The following is an 18741-nucleotide window of genomic DNA, read 5'->3' on the forward strand; positions in this document are numbered from 1 at the left end:
ACGACATTTTGAACGTCATGGATCATATGAGATGTTCCAGGAGTTGAAGTTAATATTTCAAGCAAATACCCGAGTTGAGGGATATGAAGTCTCCAACAAGTTCTATAGCTAAAAGATGTAGGAGAATAGCTCAAGAAGTGAGCATGTGCTCAGATTGTCTGGGTACTACAATCTCTTGAATCAAGTGGGAGTTAATCTTCCAGATAAAATAGTGATTGACAGAATTCTCTAGTCACCATCACCAAGTTAGTAGAACTTCGTGATGAACTATAGTATGCAAGGGATGACAAAAACGATTCCCGAGCTTTTCATGATGATGAAATCGATGAAGGTAGAAATCAAGAAAGAGCATCAAGTGTTGATGATTAACAAGACTACTAGTTTCAAGAAAAGGGCAAAGGGAAAGAAAGGAAACTTCAAGAAGAACGGCAAGCAAGTTGCTGCTCAAGTGAAGAAGCCCAAGTCTGGACCTAAGCCTGAGACTAAGTGCTTCTACTGCAAAGGGACTGGTCACTGGAAGCGGAACTGCCCCAAGTATTTGGCGGATAAGAAGGATGGCAAAGTGAACAATGCTATATTTGATATACATGTTATTGATGAGTACTGTACTAGTGTTTATAGCAACCCCTCGGTATTTGATACTGGTTCAGTTGCTAAGAGTAGTAACTCGAAACGGGAGTTGCAGAATGAACAGAGGCTAGTTAAGGGTGAAGTGACGACGTGTGTTGGAAGTGGTTCCAAGATTGATATGATCATCATCGCACACTCCCTATACTTTCGGGATTAGTGTTAAACCTAAATAAATGTTATTTGGTGTTTGCATTGAGCATGAATATGATTTGATCATGTTTATTGCAATACGGTTATACATTTAAGTTAGAGAATAATTGTTGTTCTGTTTACATGAATAAAACCTTCTATGGTCATACACCCAATAAAAATGGTTTGTTGGATCTCGATCGTAGTGATACACATATTTATAATATTGAAGCCAAAAGATGCAAAGTTAATAATGATAGTGCAACTTATTTGTGACACTGCCGTTTGGGTCATATTGGTATAAAGCGCATGAAGAAACTCCATGTTGATGGGCTTTTGGAATCACTTGATTATGAATCAGTTGATGCTTGCGAACCATGCCTCATGGGTAAGATGACTAAGACTCCGTTCTCCGGAACAATAGAGCGAGCAACCGACTTATTGGAAATAATACAGATGTCTGCAGTCCGATGAGTGTTGAGGCTCGCGGTGGGTATCGTTATTTTCTGACCTTCACAGATGATTTGAGCAGATATGGGTATATCTACTTGATGAAACATAAGTCTGAAACCCTTGTTCAAGAATTCGTCTGATTAACCAGTTAACTTGCCGATTAATCCCTACTCATAGGGTCACCGAGTAGCCGATAAACCGATAAATCATCCGATTAATTGATTAAATGGCCGATTAACTTGCCAATTAGCCTATTAATCCCCTACTCGTCAGCCAACTGAGCAGCTACCAGTTAACGATTTCCTCAACAATGTCTGAAACATTTGAAAAGTTCAAAGAACTTCAGAGTGAAGTGGAAAATCATCGTGACAAGAAAAGAAAGTTTCTACGATCTGATCGCAGAGACAAATATTTGAGTTACGAGTTTGGTCTTCAATTAAAACAATGTGGAATAGTTTCACAAAATCGTGCCACCTGGAACACCACAGCATAATGGTGTGTCCAAACGTCATAACCGTACTATTATTGGATATAGTGCAATCTATAATGTTTCTTATCGATTAACCACTATAGTTTTGGGGTTAGGCATTAGAGACAGATGCATTCATGTTAAAAAGGGCACCATCTAAATCCGTTGAGTCGACACTGTATGAACTGTGGTTTGGCAAGAAACCAAAGTTGTCGTTTCTTAAAGTTTGGGGTTGCGATGCTTATAAGGAAAGGCTTCATCCTGATAAATTCAAAACCAAATCGGAGAAATGTGTCTTCATAGGATACCCAAAGGAGACAGTTGGGTACACCTTCTATCACAGATCGAAGGCAAGACATTCGTTGCTGAGAATGGATCCTTTCTGGAGAAGGAGTTTCTCTCAAAAGAAGTGAGTGGGAGGAAAGTAGAACTTGATGAGGTAACTGTACCTGCTCCCTTATTGAAAAGTAGTTCATCACGGAAATCTGTTCCTGTGACTCCTACACCAATTAGTGAGGAAGCTAATGATGATAATCATGTAACTTCAGATCAAGTTACTACCGAACCTCATAGGTCAACCAGAGTAAGATCCGCACCAGAGTGGTACGGTAATCCTATTCTGGAGGTCATGTTACTTGACCATGACGAACCTACGAACTATGAGGAAGCGATGATGAGCCCAGATTCCGCGAAATAGTTTGAGGCCATGAAATCTGAGATGGGATCCATGTATGAGAACAAAGTGTGTGGACTTTGGTTGGCTTGCCCAATGATCGGCAAGCCATAGAAAATAAATGGATCTTCAAGAGGAAGACAGACGCTGATAGTAGTGTTACTATCTACAAAGCTAGACTTGCCGGAAAAAGGTTTTGACAAAGTTCAAGGTGTTGACTACGATGAGATTTTCTCACTCGTATCGATGCTTAAAGTCTGTCCGAATCATGTTAGCAATTGCCGCATTTTATGAAATCTGGCAAATGGATAACAAAACTACAATCCTTAATGGATTTATTAAAAAGAGTTGTATATGATGCAACCAGAGGGTTTTGTCAATCCTAAAGGTGCTAACAAAATGTGCAAGCTCCAGCGATCCATCTGTGGACTGGTGCAAGCATCTCGGAGTTGGAATATATGCTTTGGTGAGTTGATTAAAGCATATAGTTTTATACAGACTTGCGGTGAAGTCTGTATTTACAAGAAAGTGACTGGGAGTACTACAACCTTTCTGATAAATATATGTAAATGACATATTGTTGATCAGAAACGATGTAGAATTTTCTGGAAAGCATAAAGGAGTATTTGAAAGGAGTTTTTCAAAGAAAGACCTCGATCAAGCTACTTACACATTGAGCATCAAGATCTATATAGATAGATCAAGACGCTTGATAAGTTATTTCAATGAGTACATACCTGACAAGATTTTGAAGTACTTCAAAATGGAACAGTCAAAGAAGGAGTTCTTGCCTGTGTTGCAAGGTATGAAGTTGAGTAAAGACTCAAAACCCGACCACAGTAGAAAATAGAAAGAGAATGATAAGTCATTCCCTATGCCTCGGTCATAGGTTCTATAAAGTATGCTATGCTATTTACCAGTCCTATTGTATACCTTAGCATCTTTCTGGCAAGAGAGTACAATAATGATCTAGGAGTAGATCACTGGACAGCAGTCAAAATTATCCTTAGAGGCCTAAGGAAATATTTCTCGGTTATGGAGGTGATAAAATAGTTCGTCATAAAGAGTTACGTCGATGCAAGCTTTTTACATCGATCTAGATGACTCTAAGTCTAAATCTGGATACATATTGAAAGTGGGAGCAATTAGCTAGAGTAGCTCTGTGCAGAGCATTGTAGACATAGAAATTTGCAAAATACATACGGATCTGAATGTTGCAGACCCGTAGACTAAGCTTTTCTCACAAGCAAAACATGATCACTCTTTGGGTGTTCATCACATAGTGATGTGAACTAGATTATAGACTCTAGTAAACCCTTTGGGTATTAGTCACATGGAGATGTGAACTAATCACATAAAGATGTGAACTAGATTATTGACTGTAGTGCAAGTGGGAGATTGAAGGAAATATGTACTAGAGGCAATAGTAAAGTTATTATTTATTTCCTTATATCATGATAAATGTTTATTATTCATCCTAGAATTGTATTAACCGGAAACATGATACATGTGTGAATACATAGACAAACAGAGTGTCACTAGTATGCCTCTACTTGACTAGCTCGTTGATTAAAGATGGTTATGTTTCCTAGCCATAGACAAAGAGTTGTCATTTGATTAATGAGATCACATCATTAGGAGAATGATGTGATTGACTTGACCCATTCCGTTAGCTTAGAACTTGATCGTTTAGTTTGTCGCTATTGCTTTCTTCATGACTTATACATGTTCCTATGACTATGAGATTATGCAATTCCCGTTTACCGGAGGAACACTTTGTGTGCTACCAAACGTCACAACGTAACTGGGTGATTATAAAGGTGCTCTACAGGTGTCTCCGAAGGTACTTGTTGGGTTGGCGTACTTCGAGATTAGGAGTTGTCACTCCGATTGTCGGAGAGGTATCTCTGGGCCCACTCGGTAATACACATCACTTAAGCCTTGCAAGCATTGCAACTAATGAGTTAGTTGCGGGATGATGTATTACGGAACGAGTAAAGAGACTTGCCGGTAACGAGATTGAACTGGGTATTGAGATATCGACGATCAAATCTCGGGCAAGTAACATACCGATGACGAAGGGAACAACGTATGTTGTTATGCGGTTTAACCGATAAAGATCTTCGTAGAATATGTAGGAGCCAATATGAGCATCCATGTTCCGCTATTGGTTATTGACCGGAGACGTGCCTCAGTCATGTCTACATAGTTCTCGAACTCGTAGGGTCCGCACGCTTAAAGCATCGGAGACGATTTGTATTATGAGTTATGTGATTTGATGTACCGAAGGTAGTTCAGAGTCCCAGATGAGATCGGGGACATGACGAGGAGTCTCGAAATGGTGGAGACGTAAAGATCGATATATTGGGCGACTATATTCGGACATCAGAAAGGTTCCGAGTGATTCGGGTATTTTTCGGAGTACCGGGGAGTTACGTGAATACGGGGAAGTAGTATTGGGCCTTAATGGGCCTTAGTGGGAAGGAGAGGCAGCAGCCAGGAGGTGGCGTGCGCCCCTCCCAAGCCCAGTCCGAATTGGACAAAGGGTTTGGGGTGCGGCCCCCCTCTCCCTTCCTTCTCCACTCCCCTCCTTTCCCCCCTTCTCCTAGTTGGACTAGGAAAGGAGGAAACCTACTCCTAATAGGAGTAGGAATCCTACTCCCTTGGCGCGCCCCTCCTAGGGCCGGCCTCCTCCTCCCTTGCTCCTTTATATATGGGGGCAGGGGGGCACCCCAAGACACACAAGTTGATCACAAAGATCTCTCCCAGCCATGTGCGGTGCCCCCCTCCACCATAATCCACCTCGGTCATACTGTAGCGGTGTTTAGGCGAAGCCCTGCTGTGGTAGCTTCATCAACATCGTCACCTCGCCGCCGTGCTGACGAAACTCTTCCCCGAGCTCTATTGTATCGTGAGTTCGCGGGATGTCACCGAGCTGAACGTGTGCTGAACACGGAGGTGCCGTACATTCGGTACTAAGGATCGGTCGATCGTGAAGACATACGACTACATCAACCGCGTTGTGCTAACGCTTCCGCTTTCGGTCTATGAGGGTACGGGGACACACTCTCCCCTCTCGTTGCTATGCATCATCATGATCTTGCGTGTGCGTAGGAAATTTTTGAAATTACTACGTTCCCCAATAGTCGGTTCCTTAGTGACCCAGGGTCATTTCGGTAAATCAAAGTCGGGTTGCCTCCTGGCTATAAATAGCCCACCCCCTACACCATAAATTGGTGGCTGCTCAGAGTTAGTGCACGGCTTTTGTCGTTTGAGAGCAACCCACCTCCGAAGCTTTTGAGAGAGAAATCCTTGCGAGGACAAAACCCTAAACACCCAGAGCCAAAGAGTGTTAGGCATCACTGAAGTCTTTCTGTTTGCGTGATCTGAAGACTTGTTACACTTGAGGACTGTGAATCCTCCAGCCGGTTAGGCGTCGCGTTCTGAGCATCCAAAAGTCATTGTGGATCACTGATGAACGAAGTCTGTGAAGGGGAATAAGGTAAAGACGCGGTCTTCTGAGTTGAATCTCAGCCTTCCTAACCAGACGTACAGTTGTCACAGCAATTGGAACTGGTCCAACAAATCCTTGTCCTCACCAAGCAATTGGTTCTATCATTTACCTTTCTTTACTTACTGTTTGTCTTCATGAAGTCATTGCATGCTTGCGTGATCTGATTGATTTCGCTGTGTGAAGACTGTTGTTGTTTGGCTTCATACTATCTTCCATCCTGATTCATTCTACCTAGCTGCTGATAGTCTTCGTGCTTTCACTTCATTTCTTACTTGACTATGGTTTGTCTAGTGTAGTCTACCTTCCGTTGCATATCAATAGGTTCATTTCTATTGTTTGGCTTCAAAGCCCCCGTGCCTTGAAGACTTTCATAAAAATCGCCTATTCACCCCCCTTCTAGTCGATAACTAGCACTTTCACATGTATCCGACTTAAACCCGTAATACCCTCCGCGTACTCCAAGTCTAGCTAACCGTAGTCAAGTACACACATTCGACATAATTTTAACATGCATTATTATGAACACACGGTCATAGCTTCCGTGACATAATTCTATTAATTAAAAGTAATTTGGCAGACCTTAAAAGATTGAATATCAGCCAGCCACATATGGTTTAACTAACATCATGAGTTCTAACTTTGTTTTCATAATGTGTATTGCATAGTCACCTTTGGCGACTCCTCTTTGAATATGCAATTCCCACATATTAAAAGTTCACAACCACTGAAAGTGGCAGATACTAAATTACACTAAGGTCACGAAATTATCGATGATTGAAAGCAAGACTATCCTTGATATATGCCCAGAAAAAATGGTCGGATTGAAAAACTACTCTATGGCTCTATGTATACAACTGGCCCCCATTTGATCGATGATGTGAGATTCTATCATGGACGCCACCAGATCTAGTATATTCAAGACACATGGTGTCGATAATAATTATACTTATGCCCTGCAATAGTCAAATACGGCGTTTGGATATATTGTCTCTGACTGCTACCAGCCAGAGCATCAAAATTCTACATTAAACTCTGTGGACTACCAAGTCATACATACCAACTCTCACTTGGCTCTACGGAGAAAGAATTGCAAGCCCAAACAAACCGGACCATCACCATCGCAAGCCAACTCAATTGCACAAAACTCTAACAGCGGAAGAACATGAAGTTGGAACAGGGTCTGCGTGACTTAATTCCAGAAGAAGATACAATTTCCATAGAAACGGTGAAGAGCTTGTTGCCGCGTAGCTGGGGGTAATGGCAAGAGGCGAGATGAGCCAATGACAAAATCACCTAAAAAGTCTCAGGCCTGGACCGAATTCAATGTTTTTGGACGGGATGCTTTGTTCTTCATTCATCTCAAGGATTTCACACATAGTTACATGGCTCCATGCGGATGCACGCGCCGGGAGAATGGAATGGTTAAATTTAGAAACGCCTGCTGAACTGTTGAAGATATATTCTTCTATTTGAGAAATCCAGTCAATTAGGAACGTAGATGTAGGATACAGCATATTTTGGCTTCGACGGTCACCAAAATTATCCGTCGAAGAAACAAATTGTCATTATTATTGATGATCTGTCACGAACTGTACTTGAGAATGTTGAGCTAATAAACAATCGGAACCTCAGACTCACTAGAGAATTACGTAATGCGTGACTATGACTATACAATCGATGCTACTTGCGGTGGAACAGTTCATGAGAAATGAACACGCCTTCTCATCAACCCAACCACCTACAATGAACCTACATAACTCCAATACGTACTGAGAGTTCTAATTAAGTTCAGAACTAGCAGCGATCTTGACCGTCGGTTGAAACTTGCGCACATTTTAATGGATAAAAAAACCAAATCAATCAATAGTTGGCACATGCTACTCCGACATGGAAGTTGACAGAAGAATACAAAAAGCAGGCATGTATCATGGGGTCATGGGCTCATGGCATGGGTAAGAGACTCGCCTTCAGCTAAAGGCATCTCCAACAATTTGTATGTTAGCTTGTTGGTAAAATATGTCATGTCATCAATCAACATCTTAATATACAACAATTTCAATGGGTTGTATCTAGTTTGTCCAATAGAACGTGAGATAATAAATAAGGTGCTCTCTCATTCTACATTGGAACTTGTGCAAGGTATGTTGGTTCATGTACATACAACCTTTCTCTCTTGGATGGTCATTACCCCAAATTTCTCAATTGGCTGCCTACTGAATTCTTTCCCCTCTTGTGACAATGAGTAGCCTTTCCCTTGTCCCCATGTGGATTCTACTGTTACCAGGCCCCACTAGTTGACATTATTGTGGAAAATCTCGGTTCCAGACGCCCTAAGCATGCATCGATGTCGACTGAAAGAATCAGTATTGTAATTTATCTGATAAAAATCTGCACATATATTGGATCGTTGGTGCACATCTTTTTTTCGCAAGGAGGTTAATTATCAGGAAAGAAATTCTAAAGTTATTTGTTCATAGATTTGACCCCTCATCTCTGCCTTAATTCTCTGAAGTGTTGCTTTCTGATCTGAATTTATCCTACTAGCTAGTACGTTAGATAGGTAGGACACTTGCATGTTTTGAAGCCAACAATTAAGGGCAGAGCTAGTCTCCGCTGCTAGTATACAAACAAAACTGATTAATGGCACATAGGCATGACATAGCTTGGGCGTCAACTTGAAGCTTCCCTCTCGTCATTGCTGTCACTTACTGAATCAATAAATTAATTAAGGACACGTTCTTCCTGTCATTTCAATGTGCTCGTGTGATCGATCTGTTCCATGGAGGACCCAACTACCCTGTGGGTTCTACTTGCCAAACTCTTGGTAACCTAAACAATACTCCATTCGTTTCGAATTACTTGTCGCGGAAATGGATGTATCTAGACGTATTTTAGTTCTAGATACATCCATTTATGTGACAAGTAATTTCGATTTCTGTGACAAGTAATTTCGACCGGAGGGAGGGAGTATATTTTACCAAGATCATCCAGGCTAGATATAGGTTAGCTACCTCTTCCAAGATCGCCATTCTAGATATGCACACTTTCTGATATGATCGATGACCACTACTCATGTCACTGGCTGTTTTGCAGTATGGTTGTCATCAAAACTGTTTGACTCCATCGTGTACGCATTGTTGCTAACTTCCATTTGAGACCATGTGCATTCAAAGATAAAGAGGCAGGTCGCAAAGTCGCGATTGCTGCATATGAACAAGCTATCGGCCGTCTTAATTTTGTGTATACATACTCTCTCCGTCCGGAGTCACTTGTCGGAGAAATGCATAAAAATGGATGTATCTCGAACTAAAATACGTCTAAATACATTGATTCCTCCGTTCGACAAGTATTTCTGGACGGAGGGAGTATATGGTTATATCCGTACCCTACTTGTAATTTCTTACTCTTCTTTTCTAATGCACGCGTCTCACAGATGATGGTTTCTTTTGGAGTACAATGCAATTCTTCCTTTACAACAACTACAAACTAGGAATCATTTGCAGAAGCAACATATATAGTCCCTTGTTTCATGAGCATATACATAAGGTCTAGGCTCTGCGGACTGCATGTATATACGACCTCCGTCACAAATTACTTGTCTTAGATTTATCTAGATATGGATGTATCTAATGCTAAAACATGTCTAGATGCATCAGTGTCTACAAGAATCTAAGACAACTAATTTGGGATGGAGGGAGTAATATAGATAGATATGTACGTTAGATACTTGGTGAAGTCACATAGGTCTACAGGTCAGAACTTTTCCGATCGTACAACTAATCACCATGTTCATCTCCACTCAAGATATTATGAGTCGATGTTCCTCAAGAAGCAAAAGAAGGGGTTGACTTCCAAATTCTGATCCATACGTAGGCATGAATGCATACTACCGTAGTGCCAATTTTGTATGTCTCATTGTAACAGCTTCCAACTCATACGTAGTCAAACAAGTATATATGCAGATGTGCCAATAAGAAAACTCAGAGACGAAGACATATAATCAGCTGCCTATAAGTTTGAAATATACTGGTTGTAATTGTAAACACAAAGATCCAACTAACGGATGTACTCCCTCCGTCCGAAAATAGTTATCATCAAAATGGATGAAAAGGGATGTATCTAGAACTAAAATACGTCTAGATACATCTCCTTTAATCCATTTTGATGACAAGTATTTCCGGACGGAGGGAGTATTGAATTAGTAATGCCACTTGTTACCTAGTAGAAAAATACAAGTCCTTTGGTTTTTCTTCCGGACAAAAAGAAGAGGAAGGAAACTTGACAAGCACCAGTGGGATTACCTACCTCTTGAATTGCTGCAAATTTCAATCCCTGAGCCACCTAACACAGTGTGTAAAGTCCAGCCCGTGCGCACATATTCAAATACCAACGGCACTTCAGCATCTAAATGGAAAATTAGGCAAATTAACTAAGCTTGGATTAACAGGAATAATGTTCTTCTCTAACCGGGTAAATGCTGGATGCAGTTATTGATAGTTTTAGAGTAGAGATCGGCTCTGTTGCAAATAGACGACGAGAACATGAACTGTAAGCCATGAAGGTTTCAACGCATTGGGATCTAAAAAGAATGGTAACACTAGCTAAATCCATGATAACTGTAAGAGCACCAGTGGGATCACCAGAAGAGGCAGCCAGAACTATACTCACACGGCATTCTAGGCAATCGGCACAACTAACTTTGGATCACAGCACCACACTTTTTCTTAATCCCCATGAGATTAGCCATGATTAAGGTCAATGGTCTTGCATTTGTTTACTGTGTTGATATGTTGATTTCCCAAAGAATGCCATGCAAGTAGTCCACTACTGAACATGCATGCCTGTGGAAGAGGGGAACCTTGGATCTAGGGAGATTTATCTACGTACTTATTGTCTAGCTAGTCATGGTCCAAGCCTTGCAGTTCTAGCCCAGTTTTTGATGATAGATCTGGCTAGCTAGCGAGAAATCATTAGTTTTATTGTCTTTTTGTGATTTCCGTTAAAAAAAATGAATTTTTGTGAATAAATTCTTTTTCTGACCATTCTTAGTCTAATTCATTATTCTCTGACATAATCACATAACTACTAATAACAAGTACGCCGTCGAATTAAGTGGACTTTTTCTGGCAGGAAATTCTGACTTATGTAGAAGACACATGGGCCTCGCTGTCCTCCCTCCCCCTCTCCAAATCTCATTACATGGATCAAAGACATATTGTATGAGCGATTATGACTGAACTTCCTCTAACGAACGGCCATACAGGACTGAAATTTGGTCAGAAAGTGATTCCTTGCTTGACGAAAGAGTCTCCCGCTCTATAATAGTGGGCCCAGGCGACGCCGACGCCGAGGACGAGGACTCGCGGGAAGCTTCATCAACGCCAGAGGGGGGCAGACAGCAGCAGCATGTGGCGCACGTTGAAGCCTATTCGACACACGTAAATCTCAGTCTCCTCCGCCGATATATGGATTTTTCTGGCTCTCTGCGAGTCTTCACCAAAGAGTGCGGCTATGTTTGACATTTCTGACGCTGACTGCCTGATCAGCGTAGGTAAGCACCGGCGTACGGCGTTTGTTTATGCCAAAATAAATCCAGTCCAAACAGGAGAGGGGTGGAAGAGAAGAGAAGGTCGAGGCCATGGTCTATCTAGGCGCCTAGCTAGCTGTCTATATATAACAAGGCCATGGCAGGGCTGGTGCTAGGCTAGAGAAGAAAGGATTGGAATCGAAGCCTAGAGAAACTGCAAGGAAGAGTATGTGATAGCTTGTCTTCTGTGGAAGGAGATCGAGTTGATGAAGGGAGACCACCAGAGGCAGCTTGGCGGCCATGAAGAGCAGTTGAAAGATCAGGTTTCAAACTGTTTAATTACCTCTTGATTTTGTGTGTGTGCTTTGATATGCTTCAAAGAGTTTGATTATTTTTCTTGAATATGAGTGTTCATCTGGTGTTGGATAAGTATGGTAGGGCTAGTGGTAAGGACTTGGCTGAGTTTCTCTCTTCTATGAGATATGGTTCTTGATCCATGTATCATGTATGAGAACTTGAGAAGTCAGGGACTTCTCTTTCTCATGTCAAAATCTATCAGGTGATCATCTTTAGGGACCACAGATCCTGGTGCACGTAGAATAATAGTCAAATTAAACATGTGGATAAGCCAAGAAATGGATTTTTCCACAGCTTGTCATCCAATAAATTCATGCTGTTATGAATTGTTTGCTCATCTTATACTAATATATTAATATCGACTTTCATGTTGGGGTGTTGCAGATGAGAGATGAACATCGAGCCTCGGATGGCAATTTTTTCAAGTTCTTGCAAAACCAGTCAAGCACAAAAAAAGAGGTACATAATTATCCTTTAAACTGAAACTACTAATAAGTAGCCTTTAAATTTCTTAATTACCCTGAAATTACCCAACAAATTCAAGAAAAAGAACCTACATCTATTAGCTGTATATATTTCACTATAATTTTGTCCATCTTCCTTGGTAGTTCAAAACTAGTTAGTCTCCGGTAGTCAGATAGTACATACACACCAAGCCAAGTGGCCAACTAGCCATAAACATATGTGATTTGCTTCACCAATGAGTATATAACTAATAACGGGTCTCGCTGTTGTGATGCTTTTATCGATTCAGGCTCAAGAAGACAAGATTGCATCCACGAGGGCAGAGATGGGCGAAGTGAGAAAAGAGAACGAGAGGCTGAAGACGATGCTGTCACGGATGGTGGAGGACCATCGATCCCTTCAGAAGCAGTTGGATGTTCTCCACCAGCAAGGGCGGGGCAAGAACCTCGCTGTGGGCTCACCGGCGCACACATCGCCTTCCAACGACGTCAAGGAGCCCGGGTTCGCCTCTTTGCGCCTCGGAACGAGTGCCGGCACGAGCAGGCAGAACATGGGAGAAAAGATAAAGAGAGGCACTAATAATCCAGAAAGCAGAGACATGTCTCTTGAACTATCACCAGGCTGCAAAGCTGTTGGTGTAGCCGGTCAAAGTGAGACGAAGGTGCATCGGGATGCGCTGACGTTGAGCCCTGGAGGCAGCTCCAAGGAGGAGGCCGTGGAGACGACGACAACGTCAGCCGCAGCGAGCAAAATGGTGAAGAACCCGAGAAGCACCGGCAGTGGTGTGGAGGCGGAGGACGAAGTGGCCCAGCAGCCACTGGCCAAGAAGGCCAGGGTGTCTGTGAGGGCTAGGTGTGACACGCCAACGGTATGTACATATATATATAGATACATACACAAGTGACTAAGCAATGAAATGTTAAATGGGTGAGATGGAAATTCATTATAAAGATTATTTGTGTTTGCCTTATATATGAAACGGAGTGAAAGGCTGTTTCAAGAGAACATAAATGATTTGTGTGGTTTGTTGGCCTTAGATGAATGATGGATGCCAGTGGAGGAAGTACGGTCAAAAGATATCCAAAGGGAACCCGTGTCCGCGCGCCTACTACCGCTGCACCGTCGCAACGGGGTGCCCCGTCAGGAAGCAGGTATGGTTTGCATGATCATTATCACAAAGTAAAATTCTTAACTGATGTTTGGTAATTGGTACTACCAGTATACTACATGGATCAGTGTACTGTGCATCTGAAGTCCTCGGGCGATCAGTGTACCTAACATAAATATATCCATGCTAAAAGTTCTCAAACAAAATTAAAGTAACCAAGTTTCATGCCCATAGCATACCTCTCACATACCACAATATTTCAAATATAAGTGATCAGCTTAAGAAATAAATGTAACAGATTCAAATAATGTGGTAGGTTAACATGCACATTCACATCACTATTTGAACTGCTTAGTGTTCGTGGCATGATTTGTCTTTTTTTTAGGTTGCGAGTTTAATTTATAACTGAAATTTCATGACATGATAGATGTAAATTGTGTGTGCGTGTGTACTCAATTATTTACATGATTTTTAATAACTTTTGGCATGGATTTTCTAAGCAGCTGCACAAGGACTTCATGTACAAATGAGTGTGCACATTTGTGCGCTCGGTATAAGAAAAAACAATCTTCCCTTTGGTAATAGCAGTGGCAGGGATTTGCACTTGAACTAATCAAGTTTGCAAGTAAAATTCTTAACTAATCATAGATGCTTTAACACTTGCGTAGTCACGCTCATATTTCTTCAATGACATGAACACACAATGATGCAGAGGCCGGAGGTCATCCTCCTTTTCTAAAAAAAATGAACACACACTGAACACAACATCCTTCCTGTTAGTAATTTGTGACGAATTAGCGCAAAACTGATAGCCTTTTGTTAGGTCTCGCAATTATGGTATTTTCAGCCGATGCTTGCCATAATTGTGATAATTTTTTTGCTATTTACTGTCACCATGGTCACCAAGACCATGCATTTATGTTTTTCCCCAGGTGCAGAGATGTAAGGAGGGAAATTTCACATATTTGACCTGAGGCCTAAATCAATTCACAAATTGACCTGCTTTCAAAAAAATTTCACTCTGCTGACCCTTTCGTGTGGCGCCCGACAGCTGGGCGCCGCACCCTACTGTGCAGCGCCCATCACTTAGGCGTTGCACATCCTGCCAGCGTGGCAGCCCTGGTCCAGTTGCGGCCCCACAGACAGCACTGCAGCGCCTAAGACTTAGGCGCCGCACTGTGTATATTGTAGCGCCCGTGTCTTAGGCGCTGCACGTTGACTTAGCCCGCATCGGGCCAGACCCTCCCAGGCAGTTCTTCCAGTTGCTCTGTTGTCACAGAGAGCGGCGGCGGTGGCGCCCCCTTCAGATCCCCCCCACACCCCCTCTCAGATTTGAAGTTTTGAGGCCTGTATTCGATCTCCAATCCTTCCTAGTACGTAAACTCCTCCGTTCCCTTTCTTTTCCTCCGTAAAATCGTTCGCTGTTCCAGATTAAGTTTTTTGATGTAATATTGCAATTGGAGATGATAAGTCATCCATCTCAGGAGCCATTTCCTGGTCTGACCTTCAAATGTGGAATCCTTTTCTCATCAATGGCAAGTACTTTGAAAACAACTATCAAAATTTTATTTAGTTTTACAAGTATGCAGAGAGCCGACAAGGCAGCAATGCTATTGTTCAAATGTGGTCAAGGCAGGCTTTCGGTGTTTCAGAATGAGCACACATTCATTGCAACCAAAAGAATTGGTAGTCATATCCGGTAGTATATGATTCTTGTTGTGATGGAGGATGTGTAGTCATATCCGGTGTTCATATCCGACGTTCATTCGTTAGGTGGAAACTCTTTCGGTGTTGTGATGGAGGATGTGTAGTCATATCCGGTAGTATATGATTCTTGTTAGTTAAACCTAGATTGTTTATTTTTTTAGATATATATGAGATGCCTAGTTTTGTAGATAATTATGAGATGTTGAGTTTTGTAGCTATATGTGAGATGTTGAGTTTTTTTAGATATATATTAGATGTTGAGTGTTTTCCGATATTTGAGATGAACTCATGTATGTTTATTGTTTGAAATTGTAAGGATGGTTTGGCTTCTGGACGATGTCTACGACGTGCAACACCGGTCCTACATGATGCGCGAGAAGGATAAGGTAATAATGAGTAATCTAAATCTTTTGCAAATTTGCCTTTAGTTGAAATTTACATGCCCTAAGATTTGTCATTACTTGTTTTTTGCAGAAGCTTGAATCTCTGAAGATTCGGTATCACGGGGTCTCTGGTCCTGCCATGCCTTATGATGAGCGGTACACACCGTACATCAAGCAGGCAGGACTACTCCCGTGGATTCTGTTGGTCAGCCGGTCCACGCCGAATCTGAACGCTCCACTGGTGTCCGCTCTTGTTGATCGGTGGAGGCCAGAGACCCACAGTTTCCATCTTCGGACCGGGGAGATGACCGTGACGCTCGAGGATGTCTCGTTGATCACCGATCTTGCTATCGACGGGAGGCCTCTATGTATGAGCACCGATTCTGATGGGTGGCGCGATCAGATGATTGCTCTTATCGGTATGGCTCCTACCGAGGCTAAGGATGATGTAGAGGAGGGAGAAGAGAAGAAGAAGAGGGAAAGGAAGGCAGCTGGAGCTGCTTTCATGTGGATTCAAAATAACTTTGCGACGTGCCCTCCGGATGCAACTGATGATGTGATCCAGACACATGCTCGTGTGTATATGTGGTACATTGTGTCGAGGACTTTGTTTCCTGACTCCACTGGCAAGAACGCTCCATGGATGTGGCTGAAGGCGTTGACCGTCTTCGATAGCAAATGGAGCTGGGGTTCAGCGACTCTTGCCTACTTGTACCGACAGGTAGTTGGTCTGTTTTGTGATCAACTCATTTATTCATTAGCAATGCAAGCTTGCTGTCAAGTTAACATTGTTTTTATTTCATATGTAGCTGGATGATGCGTGTTGCAGGATCACACCTAGTGCAGGCATTGGTGGTAATCTGCTTCTACTTTCTGTATGGAGCTGGGAGCGTCTGCCTGTTGGACGCCCGAAGAGCATCAGGTTTGATCCTTGGTATGCAGATGAACATGACGAATTACGGCGCCCCACGTGGGCTTACAAGTGGGATATCGTTTCCGAGATGACGAATGATGTCAATCTCATGTACCAAAAGTACATTGCCGAGTTGGACACGATTACGCCTGAGCAGGTAAGGAGGTCATTACTTTAGTCCTTTCTCATGCTTGCTTGAAAAATAGTTATCAAATTTGCATTGTTGCCCTGTTTCATAGGTGGAATGGCAGCCATATGGCGCGGGTGAGAGCTTGGGGTACACCGCGGACTTCCGCCTCAACCCGATGTGCTTGCGGGATAAGGATCTCTGGCTTATGCGGTGCCCATTGATATGCAACTGGGCGGTTGAGTTTCATTTGCCGCATCGCGTGTATCGTCAGTTTGGTCTTTTCCAGCCTCACCCGCCGGATTGGGTGGACACGGATAAAGCACTTCATAGGTAAGAGAGCATGTGTGCGTATTGTCTAATCATCGGGACTCCTTTTGATTGTGCTAATGTTTGGTTTTATACCACGCAGGTTGGATAGGAGAAGGCAACGGAAGATAAAGGACTGGGCCAAGCATCATTCTGCGTATGTTACCCGCTTCCAGCTTTGTGTGGAGCAAGCTCGTAGCACTGCACGCGCCCCGCTTCGTGAGCACAACTCACTTGCTTTTGATAACTACGTACGATGGTTTATTGGAACTACTCGAGTTGAGATATGCCCGCCGGCATATAATGAGGATATTCTTGAAGAACCCGTAAACTTTGAGGATCTAGCAAAGGGGAAGTACAACAGAGATGTCAGGCTAGGGCAAGGAGTGCCTGCTGTTCCGGTGATTAACTATGTGGTAAAGTGTTCCCCTCTTTACTTTCCTGTTGACCGTATTACACATGTTTGAATGGCTAACGCATTCATTTTTTCTCATCCGCAGCGCACCGAGATCAAGAAAGCAGCTGATGAGAGCCAGTCTATTCTGGAGAAGACACCGGTTGGAACTGGCAATGATGATGGTTCACTACGAGCATTCCTCAAGGTACATATCGCATTCACTATGAGAGCCAGTCTATGTTGCGAAGTTTGATATCTTACACACTTGTTCATGTTACAGCGTCAGGCCAAGAAGTTAAGGCGGTTATCGAACCTTCTCAGTTGCCGTGATCCTGAATATGATGAACCATCTGCCTCTAGGTCTGGTACACCATCAGACCCCGCACCTCACCATGAGGGGGACGATGTGAGTTCCTCATATGCTTATGTGGATGATGAGGGTGGGATCACCCAAGAGGTATGACTAATCATTTAGATGTGATTCTCACTTGATTACGACATCGGCCTTCACCATATTGTTTCGTTGTGTGATAGGGCGATGAGCTTGATGATGACATGACTTTGGCGGACGCTCAAGCTCGGTCCGCATATGTGTTCAAGCCTAGGCAGCCCAGACGCCGGTACACGCCCAACGACTATGACAACAGAGGCAACCCAAAGGTGGTCGTAGGGACCTCGCGGATGGCTAGATTGGATGATGAGGCGGAGGAGGAGGCGGAGGCGGAGCCGCAGGCGAAGGAGGAAGTGCACGAAGAGGAGCCTCCTGGAATGGTCCTGATGCTCTCTGGACTGGCATGTCCATGTGTGCAGCGCCTAAGGTCAAGGCGCCACACTGTGTAGTGTGGCGCCTTGACCTTAGGCGCTGCACACCTGGACATGCCAGTCCAGAGAGCACCAGGAGCGTTCCAGTAGCTTTTCCACCACAAAAACTGCTAAGTCAGTGTGCAGCGCCTACCCGTTGGGCGCCACACTACACAGTGCAGCGCCTTGCCCTTCGGCGCTGCACTAACTGATGTTTTCGAATACCTACTGTTTTTTTTTCTTTTGTGATTCATAAAGATGCCACATAATCACATCCAAAACACAGAAATACTAGTCCAAATCACATACTCATACACACATAGCACATATACTTGTGCAAATCACATAGGGTCTCACATAATCATACACGGAAATATTAGTCCCCTCACATACTCATACACACATAGTCATACACACATAGGGTCTCCATGTAGTTTCTTCTTCTTCCTCTCTTCTTCTTCTTATTCTTCTCCCTCCTCGCACCACCAAGGGGTCTCACCTTCCCCCTCCGTGTCCTCCACCCCCTTCATTGTTTCCATACCTACGAAAATGGCAATATAATAGTTAGTCACACAATACAAAATGACAACGCAAGCATTGAGCCAAAAGAACAAGATCATAGTAAGACACATACGGCAATGGTCCATTGAGCCAAGAGAACATTCCTCCACTACGGCCGCCGCCAAGGCCAAGATCACCACCACGGCCTCCACCAGCACCACGGCCTACACCACCACCACCGCGGCCTCTACCACCACCACCACCACGGCCTCTACCAC

General features: G+C 43.1%; 1 protein-coding gene across 1 annotated transcript; it reads left to right on the forward strand.

Annotated features, from left to right (window-relative positions):
- Nucleotides 1–11610: 11610 nt before the first annotated feature.
- On the forward strand, nucleotides 11611–13469 carry LOC119333086 (WRKY transcription factor 72B-like). Its single transcript, XM_037606108.1, has 5 exons — nucleotides 11611–11718; nucleotides 12137–12211; nucleotides 12507–13085; nucleotides 13255–13368; nucleotides 13437–13469. Exons 1-5 carry the CDS (start codon nucleotides 11662–11664, stop codon nucleotides 13467–13469), a joined length of 858 nt encoding a protein of 285 aa, XP_037462005.1. The 5' UTR covers nucleotides 11611–11661.
- Nucleotides 13470–18741: the final 5272 nt, after the last annotated feature.

This window comes from Triticum dicoccoides, chromosome 7A (genome assembly GCF_002162155.2).
Source record: "Triticum dicoccoides isolate Atlit2015 ecotype Zavitan chromosome 7A, WEW_v2.0, whole genome shotgun sequence".
Lineage (NCBI taxonomy): Eukaryota > Viridiplantae > Streptophyta > Magnoliopsida > Poales > Poaceae > Triticum > Triticum dicoccoides.